This window comes from Hemibagrus wyckioides, linkage group LG02 (genome assembly GCF_019097595.1).
Source record: "Hemibagrus wyckioides isolate EC202008001 linkage group LG02, SWU_Hwy_1.0, whole genome shotgun sequence".
In the NCBI taxonomy this organism is placed as follows: Eukaryota; Metazoa; Chordata; class Actinopteri; order Siluriformes; family Bagridae; genus Hemibagrus; species Hemibagrus wyckioides.
This window is the reverse complement of record NC_080711.1, coordinates 22,203,726-22,222,414: the sequence shown is the minus strand read 5'-3', so window position 1 is coordinate 22,222,414 and position 18,689 is coordinate 22,203,726. Positions and strand designations below refer to the sequence as shown.

At 41.7% G+C, this 18,689-nt stretch overlaps 1 protein-coding gene across 5 annotated transcripts; it reads right to left on the bottom strand.

The window, feature by feature from the left end:
- Window positions 1-2,362: 2,362 nt before the first annotated feature.
- rnf44 (ring finger protein 44) lies at window positions 2,363-18,237 on the bottom strand. 5 transcript variants are annotated; one of them, XM_058411468.1, is made up of 12 exons: window positions 13,420-13,847; window positions 12,180-12,261; window positions 11,192-11,391; window positions 10,667-10,904; window positions 10,220-10,387; window positions 8,640-8,813; window positions 8,228-8,395; window positions 7,713-7,828; window positions 7,241-7,328; window positions 6,168-6,289; window positions 5,964-6,063; window positions 2,363-5,870 (listed from the first exon to the last, which is right to left on the bottom strand). In XM_058411468.1, the coding sequence occupies exons 3-12, from the start codon at window positions 11,296-11,298 to the stop codon at window positions 5,808-5,810; spliced, it is 1,344 nt and encodes a 447-aa protein (XP_058267451.1). In that variant the 5' UTR covers window positions 11,299-11,391; window positions 12,180-12,261; window positions 13,420-13,847; the 3' UTR covers window positions 2,363-5,807. The 5 variants fall into 5 exon arrangements, with proteins under 5 accessions (XP_058267451.1, XP_058267470.1, XP_058267461.1 ...); XM_058411487.1 differs by lacking the exons at window positions 12,180-12,261; window positions 13,420-13,847 and adding an exon at window positions 18,087-18,237; XM_058411478.1 differs by lacking the exons at window positions 12,180-12,261; window positions 13,420-13,847 and adding an exon at window positions 18,005-18,140.
- Between the last annotated feature and the right edge of the window lie 452 nt (window positions 18,238-18,689).

Below are 18,689 nucleotides of genomic sequence, written 5' to 3'. Positions count from 1 at the left end.
TTTTTGTAGGAGGAGGAAAAGAATAAAAAAAAAAAAATTCTACCAAGATATGGGTTACAATATTTATTTTAAATGTACACAGGCATCTGTATTATGAGAACAAAATGCTGTGTTGAATTTATTGCCATAAGTTTTGGGACAAATCATTGAATTCAGGGTTTGGGCTCGGCCCCTTAGTTCCAGTGAAAGTGTGCTGAAGCATTAAGAGTTCCTAAGACATTGTGGACAATTTCATGCCCAACTTTCTGGGAACAGTTTGGGGATGACCCCTTCCATAAAGGTCCATAAAAACATGGATGAGCGAGTTTGGCGTGGAGGAACTACACAGAGTCCTGACCTCAACCCCATAGAGCACCTTTGTGATGAATCAGAGTGGAGACTGAGAGCCAGACCTTCTTGTCCAACATCAGCGCCTGACCTCACAAATGCGCTTCTAGAGGAATGGTCAAAAATTCCCATAAACACACTCCTAAACCTTGTGGAAAGCCTTCCCTGAAGAGTTATAGCTGCAACGGGTGGGAATTACATTCATGTGGATGAATGGATGAGGCAGGCAAATGTCCCAAAACATTTGGCAATATAGTGTGTGTATATATATATATATATAATGCTGCAATGAGGTAATGTTCCATGAAAAATGCTAAACAGTGTAAATGTTGCTGTGGCTATTTGGAGTTTCATTTTTTTTTTTGTTGAAAAAGTCACGATAAAGAAAGAAGCTGCATTATAAAACTCTCTGGGTGACGAAATCAGACGGACCGATGGGAACTCGCGCGTCCTTTCTCCTTGCCAACTGGCTTCGATAGCTGTTATAGAATGCTGGGTGTTGGTGTAACGTAAAGGTTTCCATTGCAGTTTCGTTAGCATGTCATTCAGCGAGAGTGTGGGTGTGCAGAATAAGCACCGTGTGTGTGTGTGTGTGTAAGAAAGCTTTCGACAGATTCTGTAACGTCAAACAGCTGTATTGTGTACGATTCTGTTCAAGCAGGGATTACTTAAGTCTGCGTAGTATTGGTATACATCATACATTTATTAGTGAACAACCCTCTCAAATCAGCCACAACAATTAAAAAAAATATGATTGCACTACTCGGTAAAGCAGAACTAGCAACTTTCATTTAAAAAAAGTACAAATCTTAAAAATTTCAATCAGTATACAGACGTGTATATAATAATACACTATACCTAGTTATATGTTAAATGCTACAAACAATATGATTCAAATGGAATGAAAATTATAGCATTAAGAACCATTTCCTATATATAATATATATATTAGCTTTTTAATTTTTTGCTGTTTTTTTTTCTTTTGTTTCTTCCAAATACAAACATGGCAAAAATGAGGTAACTGTAAATGTGCAAGTACCAAAGCAGGAGAGAAGAAAAAAGATAGAAAAGAAAAAAAAAAAAAAACCTAACAACAATAACAAACAAAAAGAAAACTTCCTAACACAAAACTGGTGCGGCCCTTGTCGTCGGCCCCTGGGAGCGGAGAGGGGGAGGGGTGTTGGTGTGGGGTCAGTGGGGCTCCGGTGTGGACGCGGCGCCTCCTACAGGCCAGGGCAGGTATTAGAACAGTAAACAATCCACAAGCCCACACAGCAAGAAAAATAAAAATAATAATAATAATAATATCGGTAAACAATCAGTGGCATCTACAGAGCAATCAACAAATCACAAGTCCTAAAGAATCGGAGCTGCTTATTATTGGAACACAACTGCACCACACAAGCTGTGAGATTATTTATTAATCAGATCACAGAAAGACTACAAGATTCTATGTATTTGTATGTGTATTATTTTTTTTTTCTCTTTTCTTTTCCAGTAACAGGTAACACTGAGGTTCAAGGAATCAGATTATTGTGAAAATTTGCTTATAAATCTAAATAAGAGTACAGTATAAACAGCTGTCAGGTCCCCCCTCCCTCCTCCTCCTCCCACCCCAAAGCTAAAATGCTTATGTATACGGCAGCTGAATTCATGTTTTTTTTTTCCTTTATTATTTTTTAATATTTTTTTAAACCGTAACATTTACAGATAGTGCTTTAAGGTAAAAGACCCTATGGCAGGTACATATTAAGTTTTGGTGAGAGCAAGACGAACGCTTTTGAAGTCCCCTTTGTTGTTTTTTTTTTTTGTTTTTTTTAATACACGCTTTTGAAATTTTTAAGGCAGATGCACTCGATGTGATCGCGCGGGCAGTAAAGTACGACGCGGCGAGGACGCGCTACGGAGGCGGCGTCACGCGCTATAACAGTAACCATTAACAGTTAAAAGAGATCCTCAGTCAAAAAAAAAAAAACCAAACAAACCCCCTTGTTGAAAAAAAAAAATGCTTTCATCTCAGCCTTTTTTTTATTTATTTATTTATTTTTTTAGGGGCGCTAACTAGCACGGCATGCTATAAAGAGTATGTGAAAGTCATAGCACACACACACACACTCACACTCACACACACTATTGCATTCCCGTAATGTGAATGGAGCGACAGACATCTAGCACCGTTTCACTATATGGCTTTCAGTGATGGAGTATTTATTTATTTTTATTTATTTTTTTTTTCCAGGCAAGTCAGTTTCAGTCTCTGAGGCAACAGCAGAAGCACGAATGTGATCGAGTTCGAAAGCCAGAAAATAAACAAACCCAAAACAAAACAAACGGCCTTCACCATCTACACCGAGCCGAGCGGGATCGCTAATTGTCATCAGCGGTTTTCCTTGAAAAGTCTCGCTTTCCGCTTCTGTGCAGTACGACGCGTGGCAGTTTTCAGCTGAGCCCCAAAAAAAATCCCCCCGGGCAAAACAAAACAAAACAAAACAAAAACACCCCCGAAGCCAACTCTAGAACTTGAAAGGCTTTAAAAAATAAAATAAACAAATAAAAACACCAGCCCGGGATCTGGTCCAAGACACGCATGCATACTTTACTGTGCACGATTAAATAAATAGTCGCCCACACGTCTAGAGATATATATATATATATATATATTTCACTGGAAATTAAAAACAAAAAATTTTTTTTAATCCTTTTCTATTTATTTATTTTTTTCCCCCAACCCATGCAAAAACACTGTAAATATTTGGAAGTGGTTTAGGTAGGATAATGCGCTTGGCCGTTTTTTTATTTTTATTTTTTCCATAAATATTTAAATCACTTATTATTATTATTATTGTCCTCCGACAACATCACGAGTTTGTAAGTACGCAAAAACACGGACGTATCTGAGCGACACTCGGACGATCGGCGACGCGTTATAAACCGTCCTCGCTTTAGGTTTTTTTTTTTTTTTTTCCCCTCCGTCCTTTCTCTGCATGCCGGTCTTTAACTGGTGCGATAATAAATACCGATATTTTTTTGTTTGTTTGTTTTTAAAAAGGATTAAAATACGCGGCCTGAGGAAAACTGAGAAATGTTCGAATCCGTCCCCTCCGCCTGTTTTCCTTACGTTAAAGTTAACTGAGAGGCCCTGAGAGTATTTTATTTTTTATTTTTTCCGTTTTTTCTCTTTTCAAAATAGAACGCCAGTGAAACGGATATGTTTACACGATACTATCAAAAGTGTGGTTTTAAATTCATCACAATGGCTTTTTTTTTTTTTTATTTATTTTTCTTTTCTCAACCTGGTGAGCATCAGGACAGACTCGCATGCTAAAATCACGGTGATGTCCCTTTACCTATATAAAGCGAGTCTGATTTAAGAAAAGAAAAAAGAAAAGAAAAGAAAAAAAAACAACTGCTACTCGGTGTACACAAGGAAGCAAGAATATATAGATTTATCATTTTATATTTATATATATATATCTATTATATATATATATATATTTGTGTCCTATAATTAGCGGTAGCAAAAAAACAAACCCTATTTATTTTTGGACATTTCATCCCTGTTTTGTTTTGTTTTTTTCCTTTGAGCTGAGCAGGTTTTTTTTTTTTTTTTTACAGTGCATTTCTAAGAACAACCTCGGAGTCGTTTATTTGTGGAGTCACACTACAGTCAGCTGGCACACACGAGCAGAGTCGACGACGCGCTATGGGGGGCGTTTCCACATTCTTTTGTCTCAATACAAGACGGCGATTTGATGCTATGCGTTAACAAGGCTTAGTTATTTTTTATTTTTATTTTTTTTCCTTCTTCTTCTTCTTTTTAAACATCACTTCACATTGCTACCGTGGCCCAACATCCTCACACCAAAGATACACTGTGCTGGTGCTCTGCCCCTTAACGCAGAAGATAAAGCCAATAAATTAAAAAGAAACAAAACCCTAGAACAAGTTCAACCGAGTCTACGTATTATTGTTTTTGTTTTTTTGTTTTTTTTTAGTAACAAGTTTGTGCTTGTCAACGTCTTGAAGAAGGCAGAGCTGTATCCTTGGAGAGTGTACTGAATTATTGAATATTTGGCTCACAGATGAGGAAAAAAAAAGGCCTGGTCCTCCAAAAAAGAAAAATTTAAAATAATAATAATAATAATAATCATTCAGGACAGACACTCATTGCACATATTGCTTTCTGCAAAAGGGACCCGCACCTTTTCCAAAGTCTGTTTGTGTGTGTGTGTGTGATTTTTTTTTTTTTTTTTTTTTTTGGACATCAGGTGGAAGTGAAATTCCCTTCGCCGCCGTCCCGCTGAACCTGCGCGTGAAATGCAGCAAGAAGCTCGTCGAGTCGAAAAGAGTATTGCTAACCTAAAAAACGACGAAAAAAAACCCAATAATAATAATAACGAGGGCAACAGTCCATCCAGAAGAGAGCAAACCGAGTGACGGATGGATGATACGAGGAGAAGGAGAAGAAGAAAAAGAAGAAGGGAAGGCCTTCCCTCCTCCGTGCAGTACAGCCAGGGTTTGGGAGGCGGCCAGAGGTCACAGGTTGCGACGAGGTCCTCGTTGTCCTTGTGACCTTTTTCCAGTGCAGCAACAGTGCAAAACTCCACGGCGATGAGGCCCGGGAGCAGACGTCCACACACACACACATTCGTCCTGTTTGCAGTTTGTGTCTTTCTTCGTTAGCTCGAAAGATTCGGAGCCGCTCGCGTTAGCGAAGCTGGGACAGAGCTATTGAAATCATCGATACATTATTGCGAAACATAGATTATTAACAAGTCACTTCGGCCCATCGCCTATACGAAACATGCAGCTAATGATCAGGCCATTCTTTTTCTTGTCTCTTTCTTTCTTTTTTTTTAAAAAGACAGTGGAATGGACAAACCTTTTTTTCTCTCCTCCCCGCTCGAATGGCGTCCTCGAACCCCCTTCCCCCATCCCGTCTTCCCTTAACACCACTGAAGCACAGCTTGGATTATTCGTAAGCGAACAGCGAGAACACATTCGACCGTGTAAACAAGATGCCAACACCACGCTTGTTAATCTTTGGAATCGGCAAAAAAAAAAAAAAAAAAAAAAGCAAAGAAGAAGAGAAGAGAGACAGGGGAATGGAGGAAAAACTAAAATAAAAACTGGGATTGAGGATTTGAGGGAGGTTGCCGGGCTCAGAGGATGCAGTAGCTTGCGTCAGAAGCACAGCGGAGGTCTAACACAATCCGTACAAATTCCAAGATTGCTTATTGGTCAGATGTTGAGGGTGGAGGAGAGGAACGGAGGAGTGGCTTGGGAGGAGCGAGTGTGTAAAGGAGATGCTTCAACGTTTGGCTGGAGGGCACGGGGTTGGGTGATGCGCACATGTAGTGTGTGTGTGTGTGTGTGTGTGTGTGTGTGTATGTATATATATATGTGTGTGTGTGTTTGCCCGCTCCCACCACACACTCCAAGGTTTGTGCTGTTATCCAGTGAAGGACGAAGACCCAGACTCACTCCACGTCACGGTGAACTTCGGAAGCGTCCGCGCGGCAGATCGGACACGTGCGGTTAGTCTGTGGGACAAGGAGAATGAAATTATTAATAAAATGAAATAATCCGAGTCGTCTTTCTCCGCTCCACCCAGTGCGTGCCTCTGAGCCGCTTACCTTTAACCATTTGTCCACGCACTTTGCGTGAAACTCGTGATTACAGGGTAATACTCGAAGTAGCTGCCTTGACTCGAAATCACTAAAGCACACCACGCACCTGCAGAGAGAAGGGAAGGGAAATTAAAACGACATCACCGAGCAGGGCGAGGAGAACTTTCACAAGCGCTTCCTGTTTATGGGACACGAGCGCGGCTCACTCACAGAGTCTGTTCTGATTGGTGTTTTTCCGAGTTGAACCTGTAGGACGGGAGCTGTTCGATGTCAGCTTTTGTCAGTCCTCGAGGTTTGGCCTCGCCGAGTCTCTCCGCGAGGTTCAGTAACGCCTGGGGCAGAAAAAGAAACACAACGCTGAGGACGGGTTTGGTTTCGTCGTTAAGTTAAATGATGTGATACGAGCACGTTGTAGTTTCTAGAGTAACGTCTTGTGACTTTGTGCGTCGTAGAGACGACATTCAGCACTGCTTTCACTTTAGATTTTTTTAAAAATATTCATTGATTTGAAGATTTCAGTATGTTTTAGGATTAAGTTTGACTCCAGCCCCTTGTTTTTAACTCTCAAATGGTGGGAGGAGCTGGATTAAGTTTGACCCCACCCCCTTAATGCTGACTTTATTATAGTGGGAGGAGCTGGATTAGGTTTGACCCCAACCCCTTGATTTTGACTCTCTTATGGTGGGAGGAGCTGAATTGGGTTTGACACCACCCCCTTAATGCTGACTTTATTATGGTGGGAGGAGATGGAGTAGGTTTGACCCCACCCCCTTAACGCTGACACTATTACGGTGGGAGGAGCTGGAATCGGTTTGACCCCACCCCCTTAATGTTGACTTTATGGTGGGAGGGGCTGGATTAAGTTTGACCCCACTCTTTTGATTTTGACTGTCTAAAGGTGGGAGGAGCGGGATTAGGTTTGACCCCCACCGCCTGGATTCAGACTGTTTTATAGTGGGAGGAGCTGGATTAGGTTTGACTCCACCCCATGACGTTTTTTTAATATTCATTGAGATATAAGGAATAACAAACAAACAAATAAATAAATAAACTAACGTGTTGTGGACATTCCACCTTAAAGGTAACATTAAATGGAAAAAAAGTAAAACAGTTTGACAAATTTCTGAAATGTAAGAGAACGTCCTGTTAGAGATTAGGCACATTGTTCCTCATCACACCGCTCCAGTGTTGATTATTTTCTCCTAACAGCGCATCTCAGAGTGTTTTATTTATTAATATCTCACGTCTCCGCTATGTGATATTTGACCGACGCTAGGTTTCACCTCGTAGTTCTCCATCTCCACGTCGTCCACGTCCAGGTCCAAGCTGATCGCCGGACCCACAGCAGTCGGAGGCACAGGAAGCATCGAGCTGCACACAGACATGCAGTAAAAACAAACATTATCTCTGAAACACCCAAAAAACCCTGATATTAAGGGACATAAACACACAGGACGGACTAAAACAGCTTCACTTTAAGAACTTTACATCAGGAACACAAGGCACTGGCTCTGCTGCTGACTGTTTGGACCAAGGAGATTCATTTCTGGTCACTTTGTTGGCATCATGCCCTCTACATCAGGAGTAACGGTAATTAGATCTTGCCTCTTTGTGAAGAAACATCAATTTAATGTTTGCTAGGTAGAAGCATAAATAATGTTTCTTGTCCACTCTGTCGGAACGTATTGGCATTTATTTATGCCCGAACATTCAACAAAGTCCATTAGACAGAGTGCATATGGAGGAGACTCTTACAGGAAGTAAGGGAGGAAGCCGGGGTAGTAGGGCGGAGGAGGAGGTGGAGGAGGCAGCGGCTGCTGCAGGCGATACCTCTGGCCGCTCCCACGCCTGGGCAGCATGTGTGGATACGGCTGCGGAGATACACAACACACACATCAGATGATGATGATGTACCTCTGATGTTACTGACTCTCAGAGAAGGACCTGTTCATATCTAGCCTTTCAGAATTATTCCACAAAAATGATGTTCTCACAGTGGGAACCTACTGTACACAGCTCGGTTATTTGAGTGCATGGAGCAGTACCCTATGAGCTTTGTTCATGTGACTGTTGGAAATCTTCTGCATCTATAAGTAAATGTTATGTTATAGCCTGTAACGGTTGAGGCTGGATATTCGAGGCACACCAGTCGGAAATAATTCATAAATATAGGCCACTATCATTGCGCCCTAGGCACAATATGTTCCTGGTTACATTATTGACACCGCACATATGTGGCTATGAGAATTTCTTGACATTTTTAAACTCACCACCGCAAAGGGCAGCTCCTGATGTAGGGGTTCCTGGGGCAGGTGGTACTGCAGGGGCACGGAGGGGGGCATGGCTGCTGGTGGGTGATGCGCGGTGGGGTACGAGAAAGTTCCCAAATGGTGCTGCTCTCCTCTCAGGTCCACCTCGTTCTCCACTCTTTGCAGAGGCTGAGGAAGACATGCAAAGGACACCTACGTCAACGTGCCTCACTCGATAATGTTAATGTGGCTAACATAAATGAACAGACACAGGAACATGGACATGAATAATAACTCGAACCACCTGCTTTCACTGATTAAAAACAAAAAACAAAGATGCTTGTAGGACAAAATTAAATGTAATAATGAAATAATAGCAACACTATCACACCACCCTGCTGGAGAAGAGGAATGAACCGTTCTCGAAGCTCACCATGCGCGGGTGCTGAGGCTGCAGGGGGATGAAGTGGCTGAGTGGTGCCAGTGCCGGGGGCTGATGTGGCGCCACTGGAGGACTCGGATGCAGGAGGAAATGCTCGCTGGAGATCAGAGGCGGAAAGGCCTGGTAAGACACGGGTAAGTGGTGCATGGTGCACGCCTGGATTAGCTGCAGAGATACCCAAAAAAAAAACAAAAAAACACTAAGATAAGACACATTTACAAAAGAAAACTAAAGTACGCTTTCCTCATGTTCAACCACTCTACTGTTATAGTGCACAGACTAAACATTAAGGAGACCACAGGACCTGGAGATACATCTGCTTTAAAGTAGTCACTAAGGGGTGACCTTGATATTGACTCTCTTATGGTGGGAGGAGCTAGATTAGGCTTGACCCCACCTCCTTGATGTTGACTCTCTTACAGTGGAGGAGCCAGATTAGGTTTGACTCCACTCCCTTTATTTTGACTCTCTAATGGTGGGAGGAGCTGGATTAAGTTTGACCCCACCCCCCTGACTTTGACTCTCTTATGGTGAGAGGAGCTGAATTATGTTTGACCCCACACCCTTGACATTGACTCTCTTATGGAGGGAGGAGCTGGATTAGGTTTGCCTCCACCCCCTTGCCATTGATTCTCTTATTGTAGGAGGAGCTGGATAAAGTGTAACTCCATCCCCTTGCCATTGACTCTCTTATTGTTGGTGGAACTGGATTAGGTTCGACCCCACCCCCTTGACGTTGACTCTCTTAATGTGGGAGGAGCTGGACTGAGTTTAAATTCACCCCTGGATTAAGTTTAACTCCATCACCTTGACTTTGACTCTTTTACGATGGGGAGTTCTGGATTTGTTTTGACACCACCCGATGACTTTGACTCTGCTGTGGTGGGAGGAGCTCAATTAGCTATGACTCCACCCCCTTGAGTTATGGTTCTGTAGCGAGGGGACTTGGTACAGTCAAGTCTTATAAAAGAGGCGTGGCCTCGGTGTCTACAAGTCCCCTTAAGGAACTTGTACTTGCGTCACACTGATCTTAAAAATCATTGTATTGAATTGTTGGCTGATTAAAATGCATCCTTTATACCTCCAATCATTATATGCAGATTGTCCTGCCTCGACAGAGTCACCTTCTGGCTGGTAACATGGCTAATAATTTAAGCATTTTAAATGAAATGTAGCTGATCCGCTTGACATTTAAACAGCTACAGAGATACGGCACAAACACCCTGACCCATTTCAACCAACAGAATACATTCACAATACACAATACGAGGGTGGGAGCTGCCATGTCAACAAAACAGATGCAATGAGTTAAGCAGATGACTCGATATATTCTCAGATGAAAGGGATAAATAATGCTGTAATGATGCTCTGATCTCTGAGCTTTAAAGGAACTGTTTGACCAAAACGCAATCGTGAGAAATTTGGCTAGCGACTAGCCGCTTTAGTTTCTTTTGTCCCTCTCCCCTTTGGTTAAACAGTTCTTTTAAGCGGGCGTTAAGCTGGGGCGGAGTGAGATGTGCGCTCTACACAGACGGCACTGACGCTTCCGGCTCTTCCTTGTTCAAACTCACAGGAGGAGGAAGGCAGCAGAGCAGAGAGAGCTGTCCGCTGAACATTACCGAGCATGCTGGGAGCTGCTGCGCGTTGCACGCTGGGATCGGCTGCCCCGTGTGCATGGGAAAGCCGTGGGTCGTCACCGTGGTAACTGTGTAAGATATCGGAACAGATCCTTGGTGCATCTTTGGGAGGGGAAACAAGAACATTAGTTAGGAAATTTAAATACAAGACAGTGTGAAACAACAGTAACTACAGCTTCAGGACATTTTTAAGGGCCATGAACAGCAATAAACTCACAGATCAGCGTCAATAAGTACCAAGCGAGAGCTCTCTGAACTGGTAGTTTGATAAGGGGAATGCAAACTTAAAGTGCTGCACAAGTCACACACTACAAGCACGGAGAGAAGAACGAGGATAACTGAGGTAGCTGTAATGATCCTCTTTACGAGGTTTGAGCATACTTGTTCATGAAGGTCCACCATGATGGAGGTCTGCTGCGGCGGGTGTGTGGATGGATGGAGCATGCGGGGCGGCGCGCCGGCTTGGCTGTACTGCCTCGCCTCCTCTACAGGAACGGCCTGGTGCTGCTGTTGCTGCTGCTGCTGAGGGAATGCGGCGTGGGCAAAATTCTCATCCTGCCGCGGGGAAGCGTGCACAACCGTTCTGTCGCGCTGCCCCCACTGCCAGCGTGCTGGAGGACTGCAGAAACAAACCTGAACGTTACTGCGATGCTATCTACTTTAAACATCTGCAAATATTTACATATGGCGGACAAACACAAGACACAAGGACACAATTTACTATGCAGACAAAAGCAGGGCGGGTTGATTGACCGTTCTTTGACTAGAAAACGGTCACGCTTCTCCACAACTTGCCATCGTCGCACCTAAAAACTTTGTACAGCAAAACAGGTTTTCTTGGTGTTGGAGCAGGAAGACTTTCAGCATTTGTTTAAAGCGTGAGAGTTGTAAGCAGCGCAGTCTCACCTTCTCCTGAGGTGCACGGGTGCGTTGCAGGGACCCCCAATGAAGCTCCTCTGGTTTAAGGGGGCTGTTGGCGGCCGCCTATTCACAGCTATTTCCCATGGTCGCATTGGGGATGTTGTGAAGAACGAGTCGCAGCCACGGGTGGGGGAGCACTGGTGCTCGAGGCACTCTGGTCCGGCGGCCTCAGGTTCTCTTCAGCTCTATCACAGATACACAATCCGTAAGCGTTTGCCTGACAGACTCCACACATAGTAAGTTGTAGTTTTCAATCCAGTTTCGGTTCACACTTGGTATGGTTCCTGAATCCGAATTAATTCGATCTGATTTCAGAAAGCACTGTTTAGATGTGCACTAAACACTGTCAAATATTTGTTTACATGTACATTACATATATTCCAAACAAAACTGGTGGAGAATGGATGTGTACAAGGCATTTTTAAACCAGATTGAGAAAATACTCCGATTCAAGTGTCTACATGGACCGTATTTTCCTATTTCTGATCTTTCAACCCAATCGAAATTTCATTCACATCAAGCTCGAACGTTAAGGCATTTCAATCTGATCGAGTCAACAATCTGTATTCTGAAGTGTTATTTAGTTGTATGTAAACATGCTGGCTGTAGCCTCATATTCCTGATGGTGGCACAATTTGATGATGTAATCTGATCAGACTCAATGTTTGGCATGTGGTATAAATGTGGAACTGCTGCTTACTGGACAGTTTTGTTTTCACTCATCATCCAGTGTCGGTTTTTTTTTTTTTGTTTGTTTGTTTTTTTGCTGCTGGAACATTGCTGATAACTACAACTTGCCTCAAACACATTCTAGCACACATCAGTGTCGCCAGACACACCAGCATGCCACTCAGTGCTTTATTCTGCGCCCAAGCCTGGCAGTCAACCTTAACAAAAGCACCTTTGTTGAGTGGACACGCATAAACATGAAATGATTAACATCACTGGTTAAGTTTTACTAACCACTACTGACCATCAAAGTGGATATTCAAATGAATGCCACTCGTGTTGACTGGACCTTTTATTCACTGGTGTATTTTTTTATGCTGTTTTGCCTGTGAACAAAGCACATAAACGGTATGGGTATAGACAGACAGATAGAATTCTGATCATTTACATTCTCAATATGCAAATGATCCGATATGCAAATCGTGCAGTGCTTATGACGTCACATGGCTACTTTTTTAGTTTGTTTTGCATGGGATAGTCACTTTTCAACTACAGAAACGGGGGGGGGGATATTGCACAATAAAACACACTTACATCATCGTTGCAAAGTCCAATCACTTAAAATCGACTTTTAATATTAATGAGTTGGTGGATTTTTTGTTCGGAATGTCACGCGCACAAGATCTAATCGCTGGAAAACAGATGTTAAAATGATAGGCGATGTTGCGTTAAAATTGTAAATAAATAAATAAAAACAAATAGCAAGGATGTTCTTGATAAGGAAGGACAGATTAAAGAATTTAAAAAAAAATCAGAGATGGTGTGATGCGATATGATGTGAAGTGAAGCAGCGCCATGTGCTCAGAGACAAAGCAAAACAACAAAGAGGAGACCCGAGCCGAGTGTAGTCTCACACACACACACACACAACTCCTACACAAAAAACACCACCCGGTGCACGAATTTCCTGCTCGTGCAAACCGCCTGCACGTGCACGCCTGGCCTTAGAACGCGTCCATAACAGCACGAGACGAATGCAAGAAGTGTACGGTGTATAAACAGCTAGCACAAAAGGGCACGTGCGGCTGACTTTGTTGTTAGCTTCTGGCTAGCTGCACGGGCTAGCTCGCTTGGTGAAAACGCAAACGGAAATGTAAAGAAGTAAAAAAAAAATATCTAACAACGAGCGACATCAAAAAAAAATAAAATAAAATACGAATACAAAAATAACGTCCTTTTTCTTTCCCGGCGCGTGCAGCAGACGACTGGGGCATCAGTGTTAGTGTTGTTGCTGCTGTTGTTTATGCAAACGAGCCTGAACCCAAACAGGAAACGCGAGGCTAGCTTAGCTCATCTTAGCTGCGTGCAAAAGCGGAACAATATTGCCTCAACTAACAAGATTCCACCCTAAATAAATATATTTTAAAAAATCTATTTTATAACAGTCTTGGACGTGTTTACACACTAAAATGCGCTAACATTTCTGCTGCAAAAACAACAACAAGGATTAGAAGCGTAGACGCTAGCACTTTAGCGTAGCTTACTTGTTTTCTGGCGGGTCCAGACACTTCTTATCCGTAAACCAGGTTTATTATCTTATTATTTTTTTAACGAATCCGCTATTTGTAGATTTAAAAAAAATGAATAATAAACGTTAACTTGTATGCATGCTTGACTTTAGTAGTCTTCTTCTCCGCTTTGTAGCCTTCACTCCGTCCTGCTTGAGCTTGTTGATTGGAGCTGCTGTGTTTTCATGTCCAACCAAACAGCGATAAACTCCACTCATCGGCGCTGTTTTGATATCCGGGTGGGTTTCTTTCCGCTGTTTATTTTTTTTTACGAATAGTCAAAATCGCACACTACAAAAATACGTTTTTTTTTAACGGCTGCTATTCTTCAAACTGCGTTTATTTCACAAGCATTCCACTGCGCGTGTTGTCATTGTGTCGGGGTGCTTACGTCCCAGTTGTGGTGACGTCACTCCGCTATAGCCCCGCCCCCCCCGTAGCATTCAAAACATCAGGCGAAGGTCAAGCCTCATATTTTAGAACATGAATTTTGTACTAAAATAAATCATCTGCAGTGGTAGATTATTTAAAAACAAAACAAAAACAGGGTATTTTGTCACCTGCTTGCTTAACCTCTTGGCAGAGGCAACCAGATTCTGTGTTTTTGTATTCCTGTCTTGATGCACTGTATTGCCAAAAGTTTTGGGACACCCCTCCAAATCAATCAACTGAATCCAGGTGTTGTTTTTCAGGTCTTGGACTCGGTCACTTAGTTCCAGTGAAAGGAACTCTTAATGCTTCAGCTTCATACCAAGACATTTTGGACAAGTTTGGGGATGACCCCTTCCTGTTCCAACATGACTGCACACCAGTGCACAAAGCAAGGTCCATAAAGACATGGATGAGCGAGTTTGGTGTGGAGGAACTTGACTGGCCTGCACAGAGTCCAGACCTCAATCTGATAGAACACCTTAGGGATGAATTAGAGCGGAGACTGCGAGCCAGACCTTCTTGTCAAACATCACAAGTGCGCTTCTAGAGGAACGGTCAAAAATTCCCATAAACAGACTCCTAAAACTTGTGGAAAGCCTTCCAAGAAGATTTGAAGCTGTTATAGCTGCAAAGGGTGGGACAACTCCATATTACATTCATGTGCATGTAAAGGAAGGCGTCCCAGTTTTGGCCTGACTCTCAGTCTCCGCTCTAATTCATTCCAAAGGTGTTCTATCGGATTGAGGTCTGGACTCTGTGCAGGCCAGTCAAGTTCCTCCACACCAAACTCTCTTGTCCATGTCTTTATGGACCTTGCTTTGTGCACTGGTGTACAGTCATGTTGGAACAGGAAAGGGTCATCCCCAAAACTTTTCCCACAAAGTTGGGAGCATGAAATTGTCTAAAATGTCTTGGTATGAAGCTGAAGCATTAAGAGTTCTTTTCACTGGAATTAAGGAGCCGAGATCAACACCAGAATTCGATGATTTGGAGGGGTGTCACAAAACTTTTGGCAACAGTCTATGTATGTATATTTGGGATCTAGTTGAGAGATCAGTCTATCCTCTTATTCTATGTCTTATGCAGAGGCTACAGGGTGTACAGTCTAAATATTCTGTCAGAATTCATGAAATTATTCTCACAGTATCTCATGGACCATCAGCTGTAAAGAGAGCTCTAAAGAATCTCCACCAGATCACTAGAAAAATGCTTGGTTTTGGTTGTTTTTTGGTCAAGCACTGCATTTTGTGGTATAATCAAGTCAAAAGTGTCTAATGTTACTGGTATCTAATTAAAAAAGGGCACTTCAATCATCATCATCATCATAATAGAGATACATCATGTATGCTCCTATATCCACAATCTGGCAAATTTTCTCTTGTTCCAGTCTTTTAAATACATTAATGGCCAAAAGTTTATGGACTCTTGATCATCGCATCCATACATAACATTCTAGATTTGCTGTTATAATAATCTCCATTCTGCTTCCTCCCCAAATCTTGTCACAAAGCACACAATTGTACTGATGTCTTTTGTTTGCGCTATCATTACCCTTTTCCCTGGCTGGAACTTTAAGATGCAAATATGTCCGTGTATAGGATGAACTGGAACACTGACTGCATCCCAGACTTCCTCACCCACTGGGTTCACCGGGTGTAATATACACGTGTCCACAAACATTTAACTATATAATGTATTTCTTACAGCCATAATTAAAATAATTGGTTGTATGCATTTTCTATAGACATTACATACATATAAGGCAACAATAAAGTTTCTTTCTGATAGATTTATTATAAAAAAGGGGCCAATAATTCTGTAATTATTTATCAGGTTATATTAACGGGTATTAATCTTGTTTACTAATTCATATATCACCTTGTTTAACTGCAAGCCACTGAGAGAAATTTATTGCCGTGTTTTGTCCCCCCAAAAGTCAGGAGTTATCACTTTGTGTTTGGTGAAATATGAGCTCAGCTGAGACTGAGGAAATATTCACACATGAAACCCTACCCACTAAATTGATCGAGCTGCTCGTTTGTTTTAGCATGCCTTGTTCTTGTCCTTGTTCAAGCAGAAACAATTTGCCGATTGATCCCCCCCCCACCCCCCTCTACCCACAACCCACTTCTTCCATCTCTATTCCATTTCACCAGTTGGTTCATGTGAGGTCCCTCTCAGACAGCACTTTTCCATCATACACATGACACAGCATTTTTCTGATGAGCTGGAGGAGCAGGATGTGTTTCTATAGCAACACTCACTAATCATGCTCGTTTATTATTAATGTTTATTGCATTAACTGGCCATAAACAACATTAATTAGCTTGCTGTAATTACCTAGTAGCACATCTGTCCAGCAATTCAGGAGCGGTGGGAATTCCGGATCTTTTCACTGAGTCGATTCAATTCGACTCGGCTCACCAAAAAGAGTCGATTCTTTTTTTGTTTGTTTTGGCTCCCGGATGACTCATTGATTTTTTATTTTCATTTTTTAACATCTAACCATCATTAAGCAGATTGATTTCCATTTATACTGAAATAATCACCACCAGCGGATCCTCAATCCCCTAATGCCGCCTCATATACAGAATAACCAACCATTCACACAAACCCACGGTTTTCCCATGTAAGCCTTCTAATTAAAATACACTCCAGGAGTATACATATATATATTTTAGAAATATATATATATATATATATATATATATATATATATATATATATATATATATATATATATATATATATATATATATATGCCTGCATCTATTTGGAATAATACGGCTACACGTATTTAAAGGGAATCGACTCAATGAATCAAGGAATCGCTCACTTGAGCGCTTCAAATTTAGATCTCAATTCTGATTGGTCAGAAGGTTCTTCACTGTATTTCTTCTTAAACAAGTAATTTCTTGGCACGGTGAAGTTTACTGAATATTGATAAGAGGAGTCTCCACTGTCAGAACTTCTTGAAAGTCTTCCTGAACTACTTCTTACGATTCGAGTACATGGTCATGTCACGGGAAATTGGGTCACTGATTTTTAACGCACATTTTAACCAAGAAAAAAAAATAATAGTGACAAAAATGTTGCATAATGTGAGAAAAATAAAGACTACACTTCTCGCGGGTGAACGAATTGAGATTAATCGTGATGGAAGTAAACACTGGGCAAGTAAATTCAAGCTACATTATTAATCGCGAGGAGTGTTCCGGAAGTGACGTCACCCACTTCTGCAGGGCCGACTAAAAACAATGCCTTGTTATTATTATTATTATTATTATTATTATTATTATTATTATTATTATTATTAATGTTGTTGTTGTTGAAGCACTTCAATCGGTCCGTTAATTTAATCTGATGTAGGACCGGAAACAGAAAACCTGGCTTGTGACTAAATTACACAGTGCACTAGCCTATATAGGGCGCATAAGTACGTGTCTATGTGAATACTATGAAGTGCACTTGTGCAGGGAACATAGAGCTGTTTGAGATTCGGCCCCAGTTACGTAAATCCTGAACGCCACATGACCGGCCGGCAAAAAAGAAAGAAAAAAAGAGCTATGTGAGAAATTAAAAAATAATAATAAATTGTAAAAAAAAAAAAAGCTGAATTTATTAGATATCCTGATATTAATTAATTATTTTAAAACAAAGCATAGGGATTTTTAGGAAAGTCATACAGTGCATTAAATCAATAGAACACCATGTTGTTGTTTGGTTGGTTTTTTTTTTGCACATCTAAGACACCTGAAGCCATTTTTTAAAAGCACTGTAAGTTCCAGGCTGTAATAAGGGATATTAATGTATGTAATAAGAGATTTTATCTGTACAGGCTGCAGAAGAGACGCCATGGTATACTGCTATTAGAATAAAACGCGCAAATCAGTTGCAATCAATTACCGACAGCAGCCTATTGATCGCATCTCCTTTAAGCTTAAGGTCATGAGAACTGCAGGTTTCCAACCATGAGCAGAACTAGGACGCATCCTCATGCACTTCCACGCTGGTGTGTCAACCCTGGAACAAACCCGAGGAGCTCCCCAAAGGCGCAAACACACACTCTCTCACACACACACACATGCACACACGAGCACGCATGCAAACGTCCCAAAACATAGCCTACCTGATGATTAATGTGCACGGATTTCATTCACTGGTCCCATTTCACAACACACACACACACACACACACTTACACATACTCACACTCGCGCGCGCACACACACTGATCCTGTGGTGCCGGGATGATCCGGTTCAATGAATCATTTCTCCGGTTCAGTGGATCTTTCACATCTCAAAAGGTCCAAACGGGCATCATATCGAGATAAAATAATACAAATCCACTCGAACAGACACAAGCCTTGTTTTCTGTGCCTGTTATTTAATAATAATCCGGTGCTGGAGTTTTGCTTGAGCATCATGATTCATGTGGCTTGCTGCCATGTTTTAGACACGTGAACGATTTTTTAGGCGAACCCCTGTATAAAGAGCGTTATTAAAGGGACTTCTGAGTTTTGTTTATGTTTTTGTTTTTGTTTTGCCGTAATGTCATAGCCCACCTTGACTGCGTCTTATCATGCCCTCGTCGACCTGCCCTCCATCATCTTAAAGGAACACGCCATCGTTTATCACCCCCCGCCCGTATCGTTCTGTTTCACTGCATAGAATAAAGCACAGTTACTACAAAATCAAAAATCCTTCCGTGTAACAGATGTGCAAGGACAGATGTTGAACTTAACATTTAATCCACAATTAAGTTGGAAGTGCACAATTGTACAGAACATCTCTCTAGGTTATTGGGCATTACGA

Excerpts from the sequence above, each read along its gene's own strand:
- rnf44 (XM_058411487.1), bottom strand. The coding sequence starts at position 11,298 with ATGCGACCATGGGAAATAGCTGTGAATAGGCGGCCGCCAACAGCCCCC. Across the intron at positions 8,814-10,219 it reads TCTGCTGCCTTCCTCCTCCT|CTAATCCAGGCGTGCACCAT; the intron begins GTGAGTTTGAAC and ends GTATCTCTGCAG. Across the intron at positions 6,064-6,167 it reads CACCAATCAGAACAGACTCT|GTGCGTGGTGTGCTTTAGTG; the intron begins GTGAGTGAGCCG and ends TTCTCTCTGCAG.